The following is a 16,852-nucleotide window of genomic DNA, read 5'->3' on the forward strand; positions in this document are numbered from 1 at the left end:
AGTAATCACAAATAGGTTGTAAATTGCAATGCCTTTTTTAAAAGGGATGGACCAGACCAGTGGGGTAGTCGGGAGGAGAACCTCCTGGAACGTACAGTTACACAGGGACACGCTCGCTTACTTAGAGGACAGAAACCTGTCAGCTATTAGTGTTAGTTTTGACCAAGAAAAAGCTTTTGATCGAGTTAACCACTGTTTATTACTTAGCATTTTAGATAGGCTTGGCTTCATTACAAATTTTATTAACAGGGTCAGGATTTTGTATGTTGATCAGCGGTCAGATAAAGCAATCTAGAGGCCTTTGCCAATGTTGCCCTTTATCTGCGTTATTATGTTTTGTATGCAGAGCCCCTGACATGCTCACTTAGGAAAAAACCCAAACATTAGGGGAATCATGCTGCCAGGTGGTGAGTGCTTAAAAATATCAGAGTATTCGCATGATTTAATTTTATATGTAACTGACGATAGTAGTGTGAAAGAAGCACTGAATGTTTTAGATAGGTTTTCGCTAGCTTCCGGCTCAAAAATAAATAAAAGTAAAACTAAATTAAAATTCTTAGGATCTTGGAGCTGGAGGAAAAACATAATTGGGGGGCTTACCCTCTGCCAAGGGCCGATGGACGTTTTAGGAGTTTCTTTCGGAAATCTTGAAGGTGAGTTTATTTAATTGGTCACCAAAATTAAATTTAGTTGGAAGAAAGATTGGTCTTTGGAAAATTTGAAATTTGACGTATATAGGGAAAGTCATGGTGTTCAATGCAGATATTTTACCTACTTTACAGCCCCTGGCGTATGTGTTTCCAATGCATCCTTCTGTTAGGAAACCAATTATTAGAACTGTCTTTAGTTCCTTTTGGGGGGGATATGAACACATAAAAAGAGACACGCTTTATCAGAGTATTGAAGATGTAAGCTACATAGATACATGCTGGCCAGGAACTGCCCCAAGCCGAGACCGTTTGCAGCCGTGCTAAAGGACTAAAGCCTCTCTCTGTGGCGATGTGAGCTCCAGAGAAGTCCCGTCAACATGAGAGGCAGAGCTGAGGGACATTGAGCTCCGTCATCCGGGAACAAAGGGCTAAACCATCTCCAGATGGTTGGAGAGTTCCAGTGGCAATTTATTGGTTTTACAGAAAAAAAAGAAATGTTTGAACAGCAACGAACCCAAACATTTACTTTTAAATTACAGCGTGAGAAGCACGAGGAAGACAGAAAATGTTCTGCATGTTTTTTCAAAAAAGTTCGTAGAGCCATAAAAGGAGCTCAGGAGTGAGAATGGAGGAGATATTAGAGATGCGTAGGCAGCAATTCGGCAAACTTTTTCAAACTGAAGGAATAGATTTAGATAGGAGACAGATTTTTAGATAATAAAGATAAACAAATACCATTGGACTGCAGTAAAAACAGTGAAAGATGTTTGAATAACAGGGAAAGATGGACTCACAAAAGAGTTTTATCCGACCTTTTGGGAAATAATTGGAAAACACTTATTGGAAGTATGCAATCAAATTGGGAAAATTACTAAAAGCATGCGAAAGGGGGTAATATCTTTACTTTTCAAAAAATAAGACCCATTGAGTTTAGATAATTATATGGGCCATTGACAAAGTTGAGTGTAGACTACAAAACTATTAGTACATTTATAACTAATAGGTTATCCATTGCCAAGCATTTTATAACAGGGATGGACCAAACCAGCGGGGTAATTGGGAGGAGAATAGCATAGAACCTCCAGCTACATCGAGAGAGAGAGAGAGAGAGAGAGAGAGAGAGAGAGAGAGAGAGAGAGAGAGAGAGATTTAAGTGATCATGCATGGCCCTATCACACACTTAGTTTGCAGCGTTAGTGTAAGATAACAAGTGTTGATGTTTAAATAAAATCCTTTTTATCTGTTAAAACTGTTATGAATCATTGATTATTAAAGATTAGTTTCTTGTGTTTTCAATGAGTTGTATTCACTTTGAAAAAAAACTACACCTAACATAATGTAGCTTCACTTTATTCAACACCATTAAAATCACTCTTGAACCAAAAGTAATGTTCTAAAAAAAAAGATGAAATTATACTCTCAAGGATTATGTTTTACTATTATTTTATTGAATGAGTCAGTTTACCTTCTAAAAAATTGTGTTCATGAAGTTGATAAAAGCTCTGGACTGCTTTTAATCAGACATGATGTCATTATTAATTTACCTTTGATAAACTACTTTATTATACTGTATTTAAAAATAATTTAAAGCACGTTTGGAACATATACTTTTGTATGACCAAGGTATATAAGCTTAAATTCCTGCTACTCGATACTCCCCCCCCCCCACCCCCTTGAAATCAAAGGCATCTTATATATTTGAATATATAAATAAGTATTACTGATGGAGCTAATCATGTGGAACGTTTCCCTTATATCCTTTCATGTTCCCACAAACAGCACACATTATGGATTTAGCCTACGAACATCATTATATTTTACACGTATAGGGGGGTGCACCGTTCCCGGAGGTACTGCAATACCGGGTCGATGCGTGGAGTGGACGGAGCAAGTCCCTATTCCATCTCCCTGTTCCAAAAATCAATTTAATATATGGTCCCCGGGTAGGGGACGTATCAGATATTAAACTGATAAGAACAGATACTACACTTGATCTTAGCCAAAAGGCCGAGAAGCGATGCTGACTATGGTTCCGAGGTAAACTAGTAATTCTCCGCACAGTCACTTACACTGACGGTTCAACAGCTGGAGTCTCCGTTAAACGGCCGGCGGGAAACAACAAAGTAAGTGCGGCAACACGGCAGGTGAGGAAATGTCAAAGAGACTCTACAAATAAAGTTATTTAAGAATAAATGAATGAAACACGTGAGGCTCCGCTGCTCTTCTGGGTCACGTGGTGCCTTCTAATCCAATAGGAGTTTAAAGCGCGAGACGCAGCAGTAACGTTATAATAAACTGTTAATCTTGTGATATTAGGTCCCGTTTTATACAGTCTGTAAAGCGAACATATTAAACACTGATAATGCCAGAATACTGTTGCGGGTCAAAACGTAATGAGCTTTTTATGACAAAGTATCTCCGTTTGTAAAAACAAATGGAGCTCCGAGAGCCTCTAGTGGACACAAGCCGTAACTGCAGTTGTTTTAAATGAGCTGCCTTGATCAAGACATTTCATTTTACGGCGAGAACAAAGGAGAAATATTGCCTAATTGTTTTACCTTTTTCCAGACTGCTCAGGCACAATATTTGAAACTTTTGTTCAATGTTTGCTACACAAATAAAAAAAATAAAAAAATCTAATAAATTCACACCCCAAACCAGCCAAACATTATACTTATTTTGCAAAGCTAAATATTCTTGAAAAACTCTTCAAGGTTTTTGATAAATTTGTTTTTGGTAAAAAAATTTTACATATAAATAAATAAATAATTGTTGAGCATAATAAGCAACAAATACACACTGACATAAACCTAAAACACTTGTGGAATTTTGTTTTTCTGTGTGCATGGCAGTTTGAAATAAAGTCCTACATATAGTAAACAGACAGACACATAAACAAGTTTTGAAAATAGATGTGTATTTGAACATCAATAAAAGTACTATAATGAATGAATACTTTATTCCGGACTCAAAGTTGCATATAAAAAGACAATACAAATACATGACAACACAAATTAAAATACATACAAGCAACGATTCCAATGTTTCCACAACCCAGAGGAGAACCTTGTATCATTCTGTTTAGTGTCAGTGAGTGAAATTATTAGTTTGTTTTTTGACTCTAAAAGTCGACACATAAATTTATACATTAAATTCCTCAACACAGCATGAAAGGTGGGGACATTACTAGTCACAAACAGAGAGCTAGCACTTGTCCATCTAGGAAGCTTAAGATAACATGATATAACATGATTTTATACTTAAAACGTTCTAACACAAACAACAACAAAACTAGGCAAAATCTCTCCTCTTTTGTGGGTCAGGGCCCAATATATCATCCACTTGAGATGAAAAAATCCCCCTTTGTTCCTCCAAAAAATATATTTAAAACATAAATTAAACAGTTTTCTCACCAGTCATTTGTAAAAAAAAAAAAAAAGAGAGAAAAAATTAAATAAAAATCATATAAGGTACATGCCATCCTGCTCCAACACAGCTGATATAAATCATCCACTGATTATGAACTCTGAAGCTGCTTGATAACAAACTGATCATTTGAATCAGCTGTTGGAGCTGATTTAGAATGTACATGTGCTCCAGGAGAGGATAGAGAAACACTGTCTAGTCTGTATATAACCGGCTGCAAGAATGGCACAGACCTTTGTTTTCAGTATGAATGAAACCATTTATATTTGATTTTTTTTTACAGGAGTGGTGCTTTATACAGAGGACACCCGCAGACGCACAATGCTGAGAGTATGTTCAGGGCATATCACAGGCCTAAAAGCTTTGACTATACGGCTTGTGAAACAGGTAATATATCTCCATTATTATCACAGAAGAACGAGGGACATATGAACCATAAATACATCTTTCCATCTGACCTGACCTGTGTGCTAGAACATATATACTGACTAAGTTAAGCAGATGTATGTGTAGGGCATCTGAGTCAGAAAACTACTTAATTGCTTGGCTAACCCAGGAAGCAGTTCTGTCAGATTTTCAGACTGTGGAATTATTGGACATTGAATATGTCTGTATGCTAGACATTGAATATTGTGGAAGGTTTTGTATTTTTTTACTCTGCTTTTTTTCTTGTTTGTAGTGATATGGATCCCCCTGGGTCTGAAATAAAGAATAATTATTAATATTAATAACCATTCCAACTCTCAGCAAAAAGGAGATGCCGGCTCGTCACTGCTACCAGACCCTCAAAGAAGCTCTACCTTAGCCAGCTGGTAATTCCCTTTGGGAAATACACTGGCCAAAGCTTGATGTGGCTGGTAGCGAATGATATGGGCTAGTTAAAATAGTGAGTATATTTCACTACAGAGAATCGCATTTAGTTGTTATTTCTTACTTTAACGTCATGTTGTGTGTGTGTGTGTGTTTTAGTCTCCTTGACCGCCATATCGCGGAGAGCCAGGACCCGGGCAGGACAGGAGGAGCCAGGGAAGATGACTGGGTGAGGGATTGTCTTCTCCGTTATGTGGAGTATTTCCCCTCAGTCTCCTGCCACCTGGAGAGGAACGTGGACAGGGCCATTTATGGACAGGGTCGCTTTAAGAGCTTTACCTTTCAGAAGATGTGGCAGTGGTACAGCCTGCACAAGTACCTTAATGCCGACCCTCAAGCTGGCAGTGCCCAAGAGAGGAAGATGGCACAGGAGGCTTTCTCTTCTGTTTGCCAGTGGCTTCTGATGAAGGAGGAAGACATCAGCTCCAAGTCACTGAAGCGTTTCAGGAGATTCATTCCCGACAAAGAGAAACAGGTGGGTTGAGGTGTTACTCAAAAGCAGAATGTAGTTCATAAGACAAACCGCTACACTGTACTTTAACTGTAATTTGTGAAACTCTCCTCAGAAAGCCCCTGCTGCAGCTGTACCATCTTCTTCCATGTCTGGTCCTGTCCCATCTCAGTTCCTCTGTGGTTCCTCCGTCAGCGTCTGCTTCAGTGGCCCCTCCAACAGCAACAGCCCCGTCACCTTGGCAGGATGATACATTGTTTCTTTCAAAGGTCTTAGGGGAGTAGGATTTTATAAATTATTTATTTCATATTTTTTTTCATATCATTGACATAACAGTTCATTATAATTTTGCGTGGCTTGATTCCATATGGTCACGTTGAGACTAGGGATGGGACCAATCCGATCATCAGCGATATCGGGTCCGATATGGCTGCAATCCACTAATCAGATATCGGACTGACACCACCTATCCAAATCCCACTGTCCATTTATTTTTTATTTTAATGTAATTATTTTAACTATACAAGAAAATTCAATCATTAAGCATTCAGAAAAAAAATTAATATCTTCCCCTGTTCATGTGCTGATAAATGATGAATGTTCTTACCGTCCTTTCTGTAGAATAACTCTGGAGATCATGACTCTGCAGCCGCGCTGTGAGGACGTGGAGACGGCAGAGGGAGTAGCCATCACTGTCACAGGCGTATGTCAGGTAACGCCACATCCCAATGTCTACACCAGTTGTTCCCAAACTTTTTCTGCAGGGACCCCCTTTACAGATAAGAACATTTTCTTCTGTCATCCCTGCAAAGTCAGGCTAGGTGAATGTTGCCCTTGAATTCTGACTTAAAGGTGAAGTAAGAGATTTATTTATGTTAACAGGGTTCTCAACTTTTGGAAATTGTTTAGAGTGAGACAGAAGCGGATTTCCCATGCGAGCGCGCGAAGCGCGCGAGCGAAATTTTATTGTGTTTATTTATTAATTTAAAGCATAATAATGGTTTTTAACACAAGTTCAGTTCAATATAATTTCTTTGTTTTAGTTAAAATATAGCCTATTGTAGTAATTTTATGATGAAAGTATAACTGGATTAATACCAAATGCCAGACTAGTGAGATGGGTGTAGGCCTAGGGTAGTTCTTCGGGGTAGTTATTTCAGTAAAACTCTTAGTTAGAGCCCCTTAGGCCCCTCAACTAGTAGGTGAAAAATCGAAAAGCAAGTGCAAAACAAAAGCATTATTAGCTATGTCTTATGGGCTTCATGAGGGGCCTCTAAGGCCCCCACACACATACAGGAATAAACTTTCTACATGTAAATTCTATACTGTTCATAAAAAGTAGCTTTCCACCCTGTATCTGTTGCAATGGGCCCCTCCATCATATAACATGGGTCTGCAGACCAATCTTCTGAAATGTTTTTACAGTTGCAGGGTAAAGAGTGCTGCCTGTTTAAGAAAAATAATGTTCCTTCTGCAGCTCAAGATTTGATTTAAATCTAAATTTTCCAGATTGATTTTTCAGATTGATGCATTTTACTTTAAAACTGTACCAATTTTCTTCCAGGGGGGCATGCCCCCGGACCCCCCAACAAGGTACAGGATATCTCCCACAGTATCCCAAAATCCTGTGGGAAACACTGACTCCCTTAATATGTTTATGCCAGTAAACGTATGTATCTTTGCGGAAAAGTCAATGTAACTGACTGGATAGGGAGGGGGCGGGGGGGCTTTAAGAGTCTGGGCCTATTATCTCATAATCCGTCTATGAACCAACTAGTTTCCACAATCTTTTTTATTTTTGCGGGGAGCATGCACAAGCATTATTCATAGAAAAAAATAAAAAATAAATGTGGGGGGCCCACACAGGGTCTTGAAACGGGCCCCGAGATCGTTAGGACTGCCCCTGCACGCTTGTCGTGTAGCCTGACGAAACGCTGCGCCTTCTCTCTGCCCGCTCGGCTCTCGCAGAATGCATTAGTGGGCGCAACAAACGCCACGGCCCGTGTGAAACGGCCTTAACTACTGAACGAAGGAAATCAAATTAGATCTTCCCCAAAAAAACGAATGAGTTTTTCCCCAAAAAACGGGACAAATTGTGTCCCGGGAGAGATTTTTCCTTCCTCGGGACAGCTGGTGAAAAAAGAGAACAATTTCGGGAAAAACGGGACGGGTGGCAACCATAGATAGTATAAATAAGGTGGCAACACTAGGTGATGGTGGTGAAGGCCAGGATTTATCGAAGCTATAGGCTATAAAAAAAATTGTTTGGCAGAGTTATAATTTGCGTGAGAAATGCAAGGTGTGGCGTGGAGCGTGTGAACTGCCTGAAATGCGTGTGTCTCACTCTCATTGCGTGAGGGTTGAGAACCCTGTGTTAATATAAGTGTTAAATCGCTCTTTATTCATACAGTGATCTCTTACATAATGTGCACGTTTCATAAAGCCGATCTCTCAGTCAGCTACTCTGCATGTAATCGTCAAATAAACTTTTCGGGGATCCCAAAATTAAAAGAGAGAACGCTACAAACCGACACCCGTCTCACTCATGGTCTCACTGCCGGTGCAGAGCGACAGATGGGTGAATGTGTATGTGCCTACAATGGCGGAGCAGGTAAAAATCCTTCCCAATGTCTGTTTTGATGGTATTTATCATGTTTTATCACACTTAAAGAGATCCTATTATAGGGGAAGGTGGGGTGATTTGTGCATTTTGGAAGTTGCAAAACCCCTTGTTTCTAGAAAACCGTGGAAGAAATTGGAAATGTGACCACATATTTAAGAAGAGCCATCTATTTGACTCATCCTGTAAAGAAGGGAGACACAAGGAATAAGATATAAGCACATTTAAGCTCAAAAAACTGTGTTTTGCCTTTCAAAGTAAAATTTCCATGATCAAGGTTTTTTGATTATTGTGTCTGAACAATTATAGACACGTTTGAAAACATTTGACACATGTTTTAGTGCTTTGGTATGCTACACTTTGAGTCTATATAGTTAGCACAATGTCAACCCTAAATTGCTGCATCATGCCTATTATCCAAAATTCTGGGGATGGGGTGATTTGTGCGCAAGGGCCTGGGTGAGTTATAAGTAAGTAAGTAAGTAAAATGTATTTATAAAAGCACATTTATGACAGTTTGCACTGTCCAAAGTGCTGTACATAGTGCATTCAGTAGGTAAACAATGAAGGTAAAATAACAATAACCAAAATAAAAGACGTAAAGCCCATACATCCACATAAACACAGATAGTAGTGCAGAGGTAAGTAAGTAGTGCAGAGGTTAATGGGGAGGAAACACCAGGGTGTACATATGGGTTTTGAGCCTTGATTTAAAGGCAGAAATGTAGGGGGAATCACATTTGTCAGGTGGCAGTTGGTTCCACAAGCACGGAGCAACTAGTGCAAAGTACATTTCTGAGAGTTGTGCCAGTGGCATGGCTGTATACGCTGGTCACCAAAAGAAAGTGATTGTCTACAGTAGCTCAGAAGAGAGTGACATCTCAATTCCACTTAACGACACCACTGATGAGAGTTCAGATGGCCAGAAAGATGATGATGGTGACTTTGTCATTGTGACACAATGACGCACAAATCACCCCACGTAGTGGGGTGATTTGTGCGACAAGACAACTTTTTTTCCGAAAGCTATATTTCTTAAACAGTTTATTCCAGATCCAAAGTTTTTATTGCCAGGGATGCACAACATCCTGAAATATATGTACATATTTGAGTTGGAGACATAACTGTCAAGGCCTCACTTTAAAATCACTTTGAGTAAAAAGTTGCACAAATCACCCCACCTTCCCCTACTACTTTTCTGGTCTTAATTTCTTGTTAAAAACTGCTATAGAGCAACCTGACACGAATCACATCACAAAAAACTATGTAGATTTTCGGGACACTCTTCCTCTTACCGTAGCCAGCACAGCAGTCTCTCTCTACACACTGCTTTGAGCTTCTCCGCCCCTCCCCCCCCTGCTTCAAACCCCACTCCGTTGTGATTGGTTACCTTCCTTCCAGTAGCGGGAAATTTCCGGAAATTTCCAGGAAGGTGGGGGCATGCAGCCGGAGCTTGCCTGAGCGGCAGCATTACCATGCATGGAAACATGACAGAAACGACCCGAGTGTGACAGAAACTATCCGGAAATTTGAACGAGTTCGGCTCGACCGGCTGCCATAGTTTTTAGTGCTCTGCATAGCCACCCCAGACGGTCAGCAGGGAATACGTCGAAATGCATGTACGTAATTATTTGATACTCTAGTATGGTTAAACATGACTATAAATCATTATAACAACGTTTATAGGTCATAAAAGTCGAAAAGTATCATAGGTCCTCTTTAAGGATCAGAGATGATGCTGTATAACTCGCTGCTTGAAGACCGCAGTGCATTAATGTGGTGACGTAGGGACGAGTGAGGGGACTGCTAACTGCAGTAACTTACAGGAAGTTAGCTAAAATAACCATTCCGCTTACAGCACCTTTAGTATTTAACACAAAAAGTTTTTAGTCTTATTTCTACTAAAAGTTGTATTCAGATTCACGAAAAATCAGTGAATACATTTGCCAAATAATGATATTTTTCAGAACTTAACTCAAAATCCTTGACTTTGAGTGTCACTATAAATCATAATCACAGTTCACCTTTCTAGTGACACATTTTAGGCATTCAGACTATAGTGAGATACATTTATTTTAACCAACATACATTAGGTGCTGTTTTAAAATGATCAACAGCCTAAACAGTCCTAAAAGTAAGAATATATGATTGAACAGTAATGAAATACCTCATAAAGAGAACAACAAACTGTAAAATGAGGATTCAGCACGTTTTAAAAGCATGTTATTACTTTACACAACTCAAAACAACTGTTGATTTACAGATAACAGTGTTTCCCCTCGGGGTGGAAGGGCGGGGCGTATCCCAGGTAACACACACCATTTACACCTCAGTGCTGTTCCTGGCATTTGTAATTCTACACCTGTGCAGCACTATCTCATAGCCAGGTTCACCTGAAAAAGCAAAAACAGTCTCTTGTCATACTGTTCAAAACTTGACTTTAACAAACAAAAAACATGGACGATGGACAGCTACCGGACACTGTGGACCCAAACAAAGGTGAAGAAGATGAGGGGAACGCTCTGGATTGGCTCCTTAAAAAAGAAATTGAAGAGATCATTCCCATGGATACCAACGTCTTGACTAGGTAAGGAGTCCTACTGGCAAATAACTAGAGTTAGATTTGTTTCCTTTTATACACATAATCCAAAAAGGTTCAGTTAGTTGAAAGACTACTATTCATTTTTAGTACCTTGATATGGTTTGACTGCTAAACTTTCTGTAAGTTAATTTTAGTTTATATACAATAACTTTTCAGTTAATTAGGTTAATAACATGATCTTTATTATTCTTAATTATACAGAAAGACTGCTAATAGCAAAGAAATATGCGTGGTTGTGTAGCTGCTAAGAAAAAAAAATGCAATTTTAGCCTTAAGGGACTGCTGAGCATTGGGTGTCATGGGGGATGCATTTCAGGTAAACACGCCTCAACGTGTTAGAAGCTCTTATTTGCTCTGAAGCTGGTCACGATTACTACTACAATGTTCTTATTTAGTTTGCTTCAAAATAAGCAAACTAAACTAAACAATCCCTTTTCCCATGCCATGTTTTGACTTGATTTTTTTTTTACATTTCAGACCAAAAAGCACCAATTTGATCAACATTGACAGTGCAGCATTTACCAGGGAGAGAGTCTTTGAAGCTGCATCCCAAGGAGACAGAACAAAACTTCATGGCCTCCTTGACTACCTGCGAGTTAATGATAAGCGACTTACAAGCCCAGAATTCATAGGTAAGTAGGAAGAAAGCAGTTGTATATGTCTTGTTATTTTTAACAAGTATGACCTTGTTTTGAAACAGGAGCCATGTGTCCTTAAAATGTGTTGTTGGTGGAATTCAACTGTTTGCTGGTTGTTAAGTTTCCACTCTGTTAAGAAAAGGTGTAACTGAGTAGAAAAGAGATTCAGTAAATGGGGCAAATTAATACAGAATCGTATGTGTAACACTTGGAATGTATAATAAATATATATACCCATACATACCCATCCACAAACGGCAGTACATTGCACTTTGACCAATAAATGTGTGTGTAACAGTTTTTTGTTTTGTACGAACAATTTTGATATATTATTCTATATGAGTAATGTGTTACTTGAATGATTAAAATAAAATCAATAAATACATTAAATTCAAATATATATATTTTATCTAGTTATCTTCGCATTGTTTGTTGTTGACCCGGAAAACGATCCGAACCGTGAGTTTTGTGATCCGTTGCACCACTTAATGATTAATAGGAATCACAGAAATGTTTATTTATTTTCAGATGAAACAAATGGCAAAACTGCGCTCATGAAGGCTTTGCTGTACCTAAAAGATGCCAAAAACGACACCATTGAAGAACTCCTTGACATAGCAGAGGAAACTGGAGATTTAGAAACATTTATAAATGCATCTTACAAAGATCCTTACTACAACGGTAGGTGAAACTGAACTGCCTGTCATAAATAACTGTGCTTCTAAACTTTGATTTGAAAGCCAGATTTCACATTATGAGAGAATGAATCCACTTTGAATGATGTCTGTTGCATAGTTAAAAAAAATACATTTGATGAAAGTGGACAAATCATACTACACTAATAGTAGAGTGATTGAAGATATCAGAACTGTGCCTGTACTTAGAGTACCCCTGATATGATATAGACATATTTACTTCACCAAATAAAGTCTCTCTCATTGTGAATTCTGGGAAGTGGAGTTTGAAAGTAGAAACCATTGAGTAAACACAGGAGGGGCCTTTATGAGAACCAGTGAAACAGGATCTATGCATATCTAATTGTTTAAAGATCCTCAGATACCCCTTTTTCACCTAGGCAGTTTCGGGGCTAGTGCCCATTTGGGAAACAGGTCTTTGCTTTTCCACGGTGGGAGAACGTGTTCCCGGTCAGAAAAACTGGTTTGAGTCACCGGGTTCCATCAGTGTTAGTTCCAACTTTACCCTATAGCACTTGAACTCCTCTACAAGACTGTACAGCGGGAGCTCCAGAATGCCTTTTCCATACAGGCCTCACCAGCAGGAGACCGAATTGGATAGTTTAATTGATAACTGCCTTGACTTATTCAGACAATGTCCTGTAACAATAATTCCAATGTCGCAGGTCAGACAGCGTTGCACATCGCCATTGAGAGAAGAAGCTTTGACCATGTGAAGCTGCTGGTCCAGAAAGGAGCAGATGTGCAAGCCAAGGCCGATGGAAAGTTCTTCCAGGATAACGGAGAAACTGGCTTTTATTTTGGTGGGTAGTTACAGCTCAAAAATGAAAAGCAGAATAGAAAAAAATAAAAGCTTTATACTCCTAAGTTGTTCACCACTGAACATCATCACTTAACTCCCATTTGTGTGTTTCCAATAGGAGAGCTTCCTCTGTCACTGGCTGCCTGCACCAACCAGCCTGATATTGTGTCTTTTCTCATCGACAATGAATACAGAAGTGCTGACTTGACTGACCAAGACTCACAGGGAAACACTGTCTTGCACGCCTTGGTGGTCATAGCAGACAACACGACAGAAAACACAGATATGTTTGCAAGCATGTACGACAGCATCCTTATTCAGCACAACAAACTTGTGAAAAAAAGAAATCTCCTGTTGGAAGCAATTGAAAATAATCAGGGGTTGACTCCTCTGAAGCTAGCAGCCAAGCTTGGCAAGATTGGGGTGGGGCCATTATTTTATTGTGTTTCGTTGCATTTTCAGATACATTTGTGTGCAAGGCATGAGATGACATACTGTGTATTGACTAATTATCTCTTTTCTGATCTCTTATTGGCCAGCTTTTTAAGCACATGTTGCACCGGGAATTCAAGGATGAAAATATGAAGCAGCTGACTAAAAAGTTTACAGAATGGGTCTATGGACCGGTTCGCTCCTCACTTTATGACACAACTCATATTGACACGATTGAAGAAAACTCTGTGTTGGAGATAGTCGTCTTCGGGAGTGATATTCCGGTCAGAAATATTTATTTTAACTAAAATGTATCTTTACATAGAGGTCTAAAATTAAGTAACTTGGTAAAACAAGAAAGTTGTGTCTTCTTCTGACTGAATCAGATACTTTGCTGAAGTCACAACAACAATAGTATCAACTGATAACAGCACTACAAAAGCTGAATCTCTCAATACCTTGGCAGCAGTTTAGAGTAGAGCTGCAACGATTAATCGACGAATCGATTATTAAAATAACCGACAACTATTTTGATAATCGATTAATCGTTTCAAGTAATTTTTTATTAAAAAATTTCCAAATTCTCTGATTTCAGCTTCAAATGTGAATATTTTCTGTTTTTTTTAATCCTATTATGACAGTAAACTGAAATATCTGTGTTCAATTTGTTTGGCTGACGTGTTTTGGTAAAGAAACAAGGCCATAATAAAAGGACTTTAGAGTGTCACCAATCCAGTTTTAGTAGAAGAAAATAAATGGTTTTAATGCGAAAATCGTGTTTTGAATATTCCCTCAGAATCGACCTGAGATGGTCCAAATCGAGCCTCTGCGCAGTATTCTCCAGGATAAGTGGGACAGGTTTGCTTCCAAGTTATTCTTGATGAATTTCTTGGTGTATGTCGTATACCTGAGCATCTTCACTACTGCAGCCTTCCACAGGAAGGAAGGACAGGTACGGAGAAACCACACTGAATCTGAAAATCTTCTAACTTAAAGCTATAAGTGCGTAACTTTTTTATATATAAAGGAATGTTGGTTACATTCAAGCCATTGCTGAACGAATGGTTGACACCAACTTGATTAAGCCTACCAGCTCCACAACACTCTGCATTTCTCAGTAAGGCAGTCATTACAAACTGGGGCTGAGAAAAATCCGAATAAGAGCCCAAGAAATGTTTCAGTGGTTAATTCTACTGCTAACAAAAAACCTGAACAGCAGAAGGTATAAAATACATGGGTGATCACCGAAAGCTTACCTCATATAGATACGCCGACAGTGTTGTTGTTTCTACTCAGAATTCCTCATGGGGGCAACAAAAAATACTCACTAAAGCTTTAAGTCAGAAAAAACTGTATAAAAAACTTTATCAACCTAAGCAAGGTCTCCTAACTTCCTAACGTTGTGACCTGCAGCCACCGTTTCCGATTGAAGTCCCGCTTGACTATCTCCGCTGCATTGCTGAGCTCATCAGTGTCCTAGGAGCAGTCTGGTTTCTCTTCAAAGCAGTAAGAATATTGAAATCGCCCCAATAATTAACAGACGGAGACAAAATTACTTGCTTTCTAATTTATTATTTCCATGTTTGACTTCTAAATCAGATATCTGTTTTCAAGAGGGACTTCCCAAACGTCAAGGCTCTATACACTGATGGATTTTATGACAGCCTATTGTAAGTTTAGCCACAAGATGTTTTTATGCACAAACCTCTGGAGAAATGTCTTTCATTTTATTATCACTCCATTTCATTTGCAGTTTCCTGCAGGCACTACTACTTCTGATCTGCGGAGTTTTGTACTTCTGTGGGAAGAGAGAATACGTTGGACTTCTGGTGCTCTCGCTGGCTCTGGCCTGGATCAATGTTCTTTACTACTCAAGAGGCTCTAGACGAATTGGAATTTACAGCGTCATGGTTCAAAAGGTAGGAATTACATTTTGATAACTGATAAGAGTTGATTGACTGGTGTGAAAATCCTTAACTGGTTTAAAGTTTTTTTTTCTTTTTTTCTAGATGATCCTGGGTGACCTTCTTAACTTTTTATGTGTCTACAGTGTCATGCTTTTTGGATTTTCTGCTGGTAAGACTTTATAGAATTTGAATGCAAAAAGTTAAAGTGACTATGAGGAACTAGGGGCCGCTAGAATCAACATTTTTAGCAGCCCCTTTGGACAGAAATGGTAGTGTTTTTGCAGCGCCTGCTGTCCTAAAGTTCTTTGCTTGTGGGTGCCGGCAGCGCGTGCATTTGTTTAGGAAGCGAGTGAAAGAGAGGCGGCAGGATCTGAGCCAAGGCATAAATAATAACTACCAAAAATAGCATTTCTTTTGCTGTTACAGATCATTTGAGCATCAGAGGAAAAATTTGACTGTTTCATGTACATTTAAAAGTTCCCCGTAGTAACTTTAAAAAGGTTAAAAATTAAGACTAAAGATGTTTTTCAAGGTAAATAACTAATTTATATATATGTAATATATAATTCTGACAAAATTTTTTTCCTTATCCATAGCTGTTTGCACTCTCATAGAAGACAATCCTCCAATTCTTAAACAAATGTCCAATAAAACAAGGGCACGTGGCAGGAGCTTCGGTGATGAGCCATTTAAATGCGAGAAACCAAGTTACAATGACATCCGATTTACACTACTGGAAATGTTCAAGTTCACTATTGGAATGGGAAATCTGGAGTTCACTGACCAAGTCCAGTTCAAGGCAGTTTTCTACATCTTGCTCATCTTCTACATAGTTCTCACGTACATCCTGCTGTTCAACATGCTCATAGCCCTAATGGGAAACACTGTCGAAAGAATCACCCAAGAAAGTGAAAGAATCTGGAACCTGCAGGTAAGGAAAAAAGGTTCAAACTAAATAAAACGTAAGAAAACCACAGACTTTATTTTTTTGTGCGTCCTCTGTTGCTCATCTTTAGAGGGCTTTTACGATCTTGGACATGGAGAGGACTCTGCCGAAGTGCCTGAAGAGTGAGCCCAACTCCGGAATGTCAAAAATGGTGTGTTTCGAGCAGTACGAGTGCCGTAGATTTTTCAGGTAAATCATCCCTGGATGTGTCTGATATTTGGTCTTAATGTAAGTCCAAATCTTTACGCCTATCGTCATCTCTTAAAACCTTTGATTAAAATGTGTCCTAATATAACCTTGACATGCTTGATCATATAAAAAAAACCTTATCAAGCATTTCTAGTTTTTCCACATGATCAGTGAGTATTATTTCAACTTCAGGGTTGAGGAAATGAATTGGAAACAATGGAGGTCAGATCTTGGTGTTATCCAGGAGGAAGACCCCGGTGGTTGCATGATGAAGCCAGAGCCCCAAAACGAGACCCCTGGTAAGGCAAAAGACCACATCACACATTATGCCGGTTCTTTCTGTTCAAATGTCAATAACATTTGCTGCCCTTCAATCTTTCAGGGAACATGTGGAATCTTAGTCCCCTCTTGGAGAGGATTCGTGTCAGACGTCGGCAACCACAGTTTATCGGCGTTCCTTAGGTTCATCTCTACATCAAAATCCAGAATTCCGATTTTAAGGAGTTACATTTGTGTTCTTACTGTACATGACTAGGATTGACAGAACTTTTTATATTATAACTTTTTCCAGTGCATTTATTACCTTTTTTTTAATTTTATTTACAAGTTTGTAAAGATTTAATG

General features: G+C 39.0%; 1 protein-coding gene across 1 annotated transcript in view; it reads left to right on the forward strand.

Moving 5' to 3' along the window:
* Nucleotides 1-10,529: 10,529 nt before the first annotated feature.
* Nucleotides 10,530-16,852, forward strand: part of LOC307248636 (transient receptor potential cation channel subfamily V member 1-like) — a 6,352-nt gene continuing 29 nt past the window's right edge. The window contains exons 1-15 of the mRNA XM_080025079.1: nucleotides 10,530-10,604; nucleotides 11,097-11,251; nucleotides 11,786-11,938; nucleotides 12,618-12,755; nucleotides 12,873-13,177; nucleotides 13,294-13,470; nucleotides 13,983-14,138; nucleotides 14,600-14,692; nucleotides 14,786-14,856; nucleotides 14,940-15,105; nucleotides 15,196-15,262; nucleotides 15,690-16,024; nucleotides 16,110-16,228; nucleotides 16,421-16,527; nucleotides 16,611-16,852. The exon at nucleotides 16,611-16,852 is cut by the window's right edge and continues 29 nt beyond it. Of these exons, the coding sequence (XP_079881205.1) occupies nucleotides 10,582-10,604; nucleotides 11,097-11,251; nucleotides 11,786-11,938; nucleotides 12,618-12,755; nucleotides 12,873-13,177; nucleotides 13,294-13,470; nucleotides 13,983-14,138; nucleotides 14,600-14,692; nucleotides 14,786-14,856; nucleotides 14,940-15,105; nucleotides 15,196-15,262; nucleotides 15,690-16,024; nucleotides 16,110-16,228; nucleotides 16,421-16,527; nucleotides 16,611-16,690 (2,145 nt within the window). The 5' untranslated portion in view covers nucleotides 10,530-10,581 and the 3' untranslated portion in view covers nucleotides 16,691-16,852. The remainder of the gene's footprint in view (nucleotides 10,605-11,096; nucleotides 11,252-11,785; nucleotides 11,939-12,617; nucleotides 12,756-12,872; nucleotides 13,178-13,293; nucleotides 13,471-13,982; nucleotides 14,139-14,599; nucleotides 14,693-14,785; nucleotides 14,857-14,939; nucleotides 15,106-15,195; nucleotides 15,263-15,689; nucleotides 16,025-16,109; nucleotides 16,229-16,420; nucleotides 16,528-16,610) is intronic.

The sequence above is a fragment of the Ammodytes marinus genome (genome assembly GCF_949987685.1).
Source record: "Ammodytes marinus genome assembly, chromosome: 3".
NCBI lineage: Eukaryota > Metazoa > Chordata > Actinopteri > Uranoscopiformes > Ammodytidae > Ammodytes > Ammodytes marinus.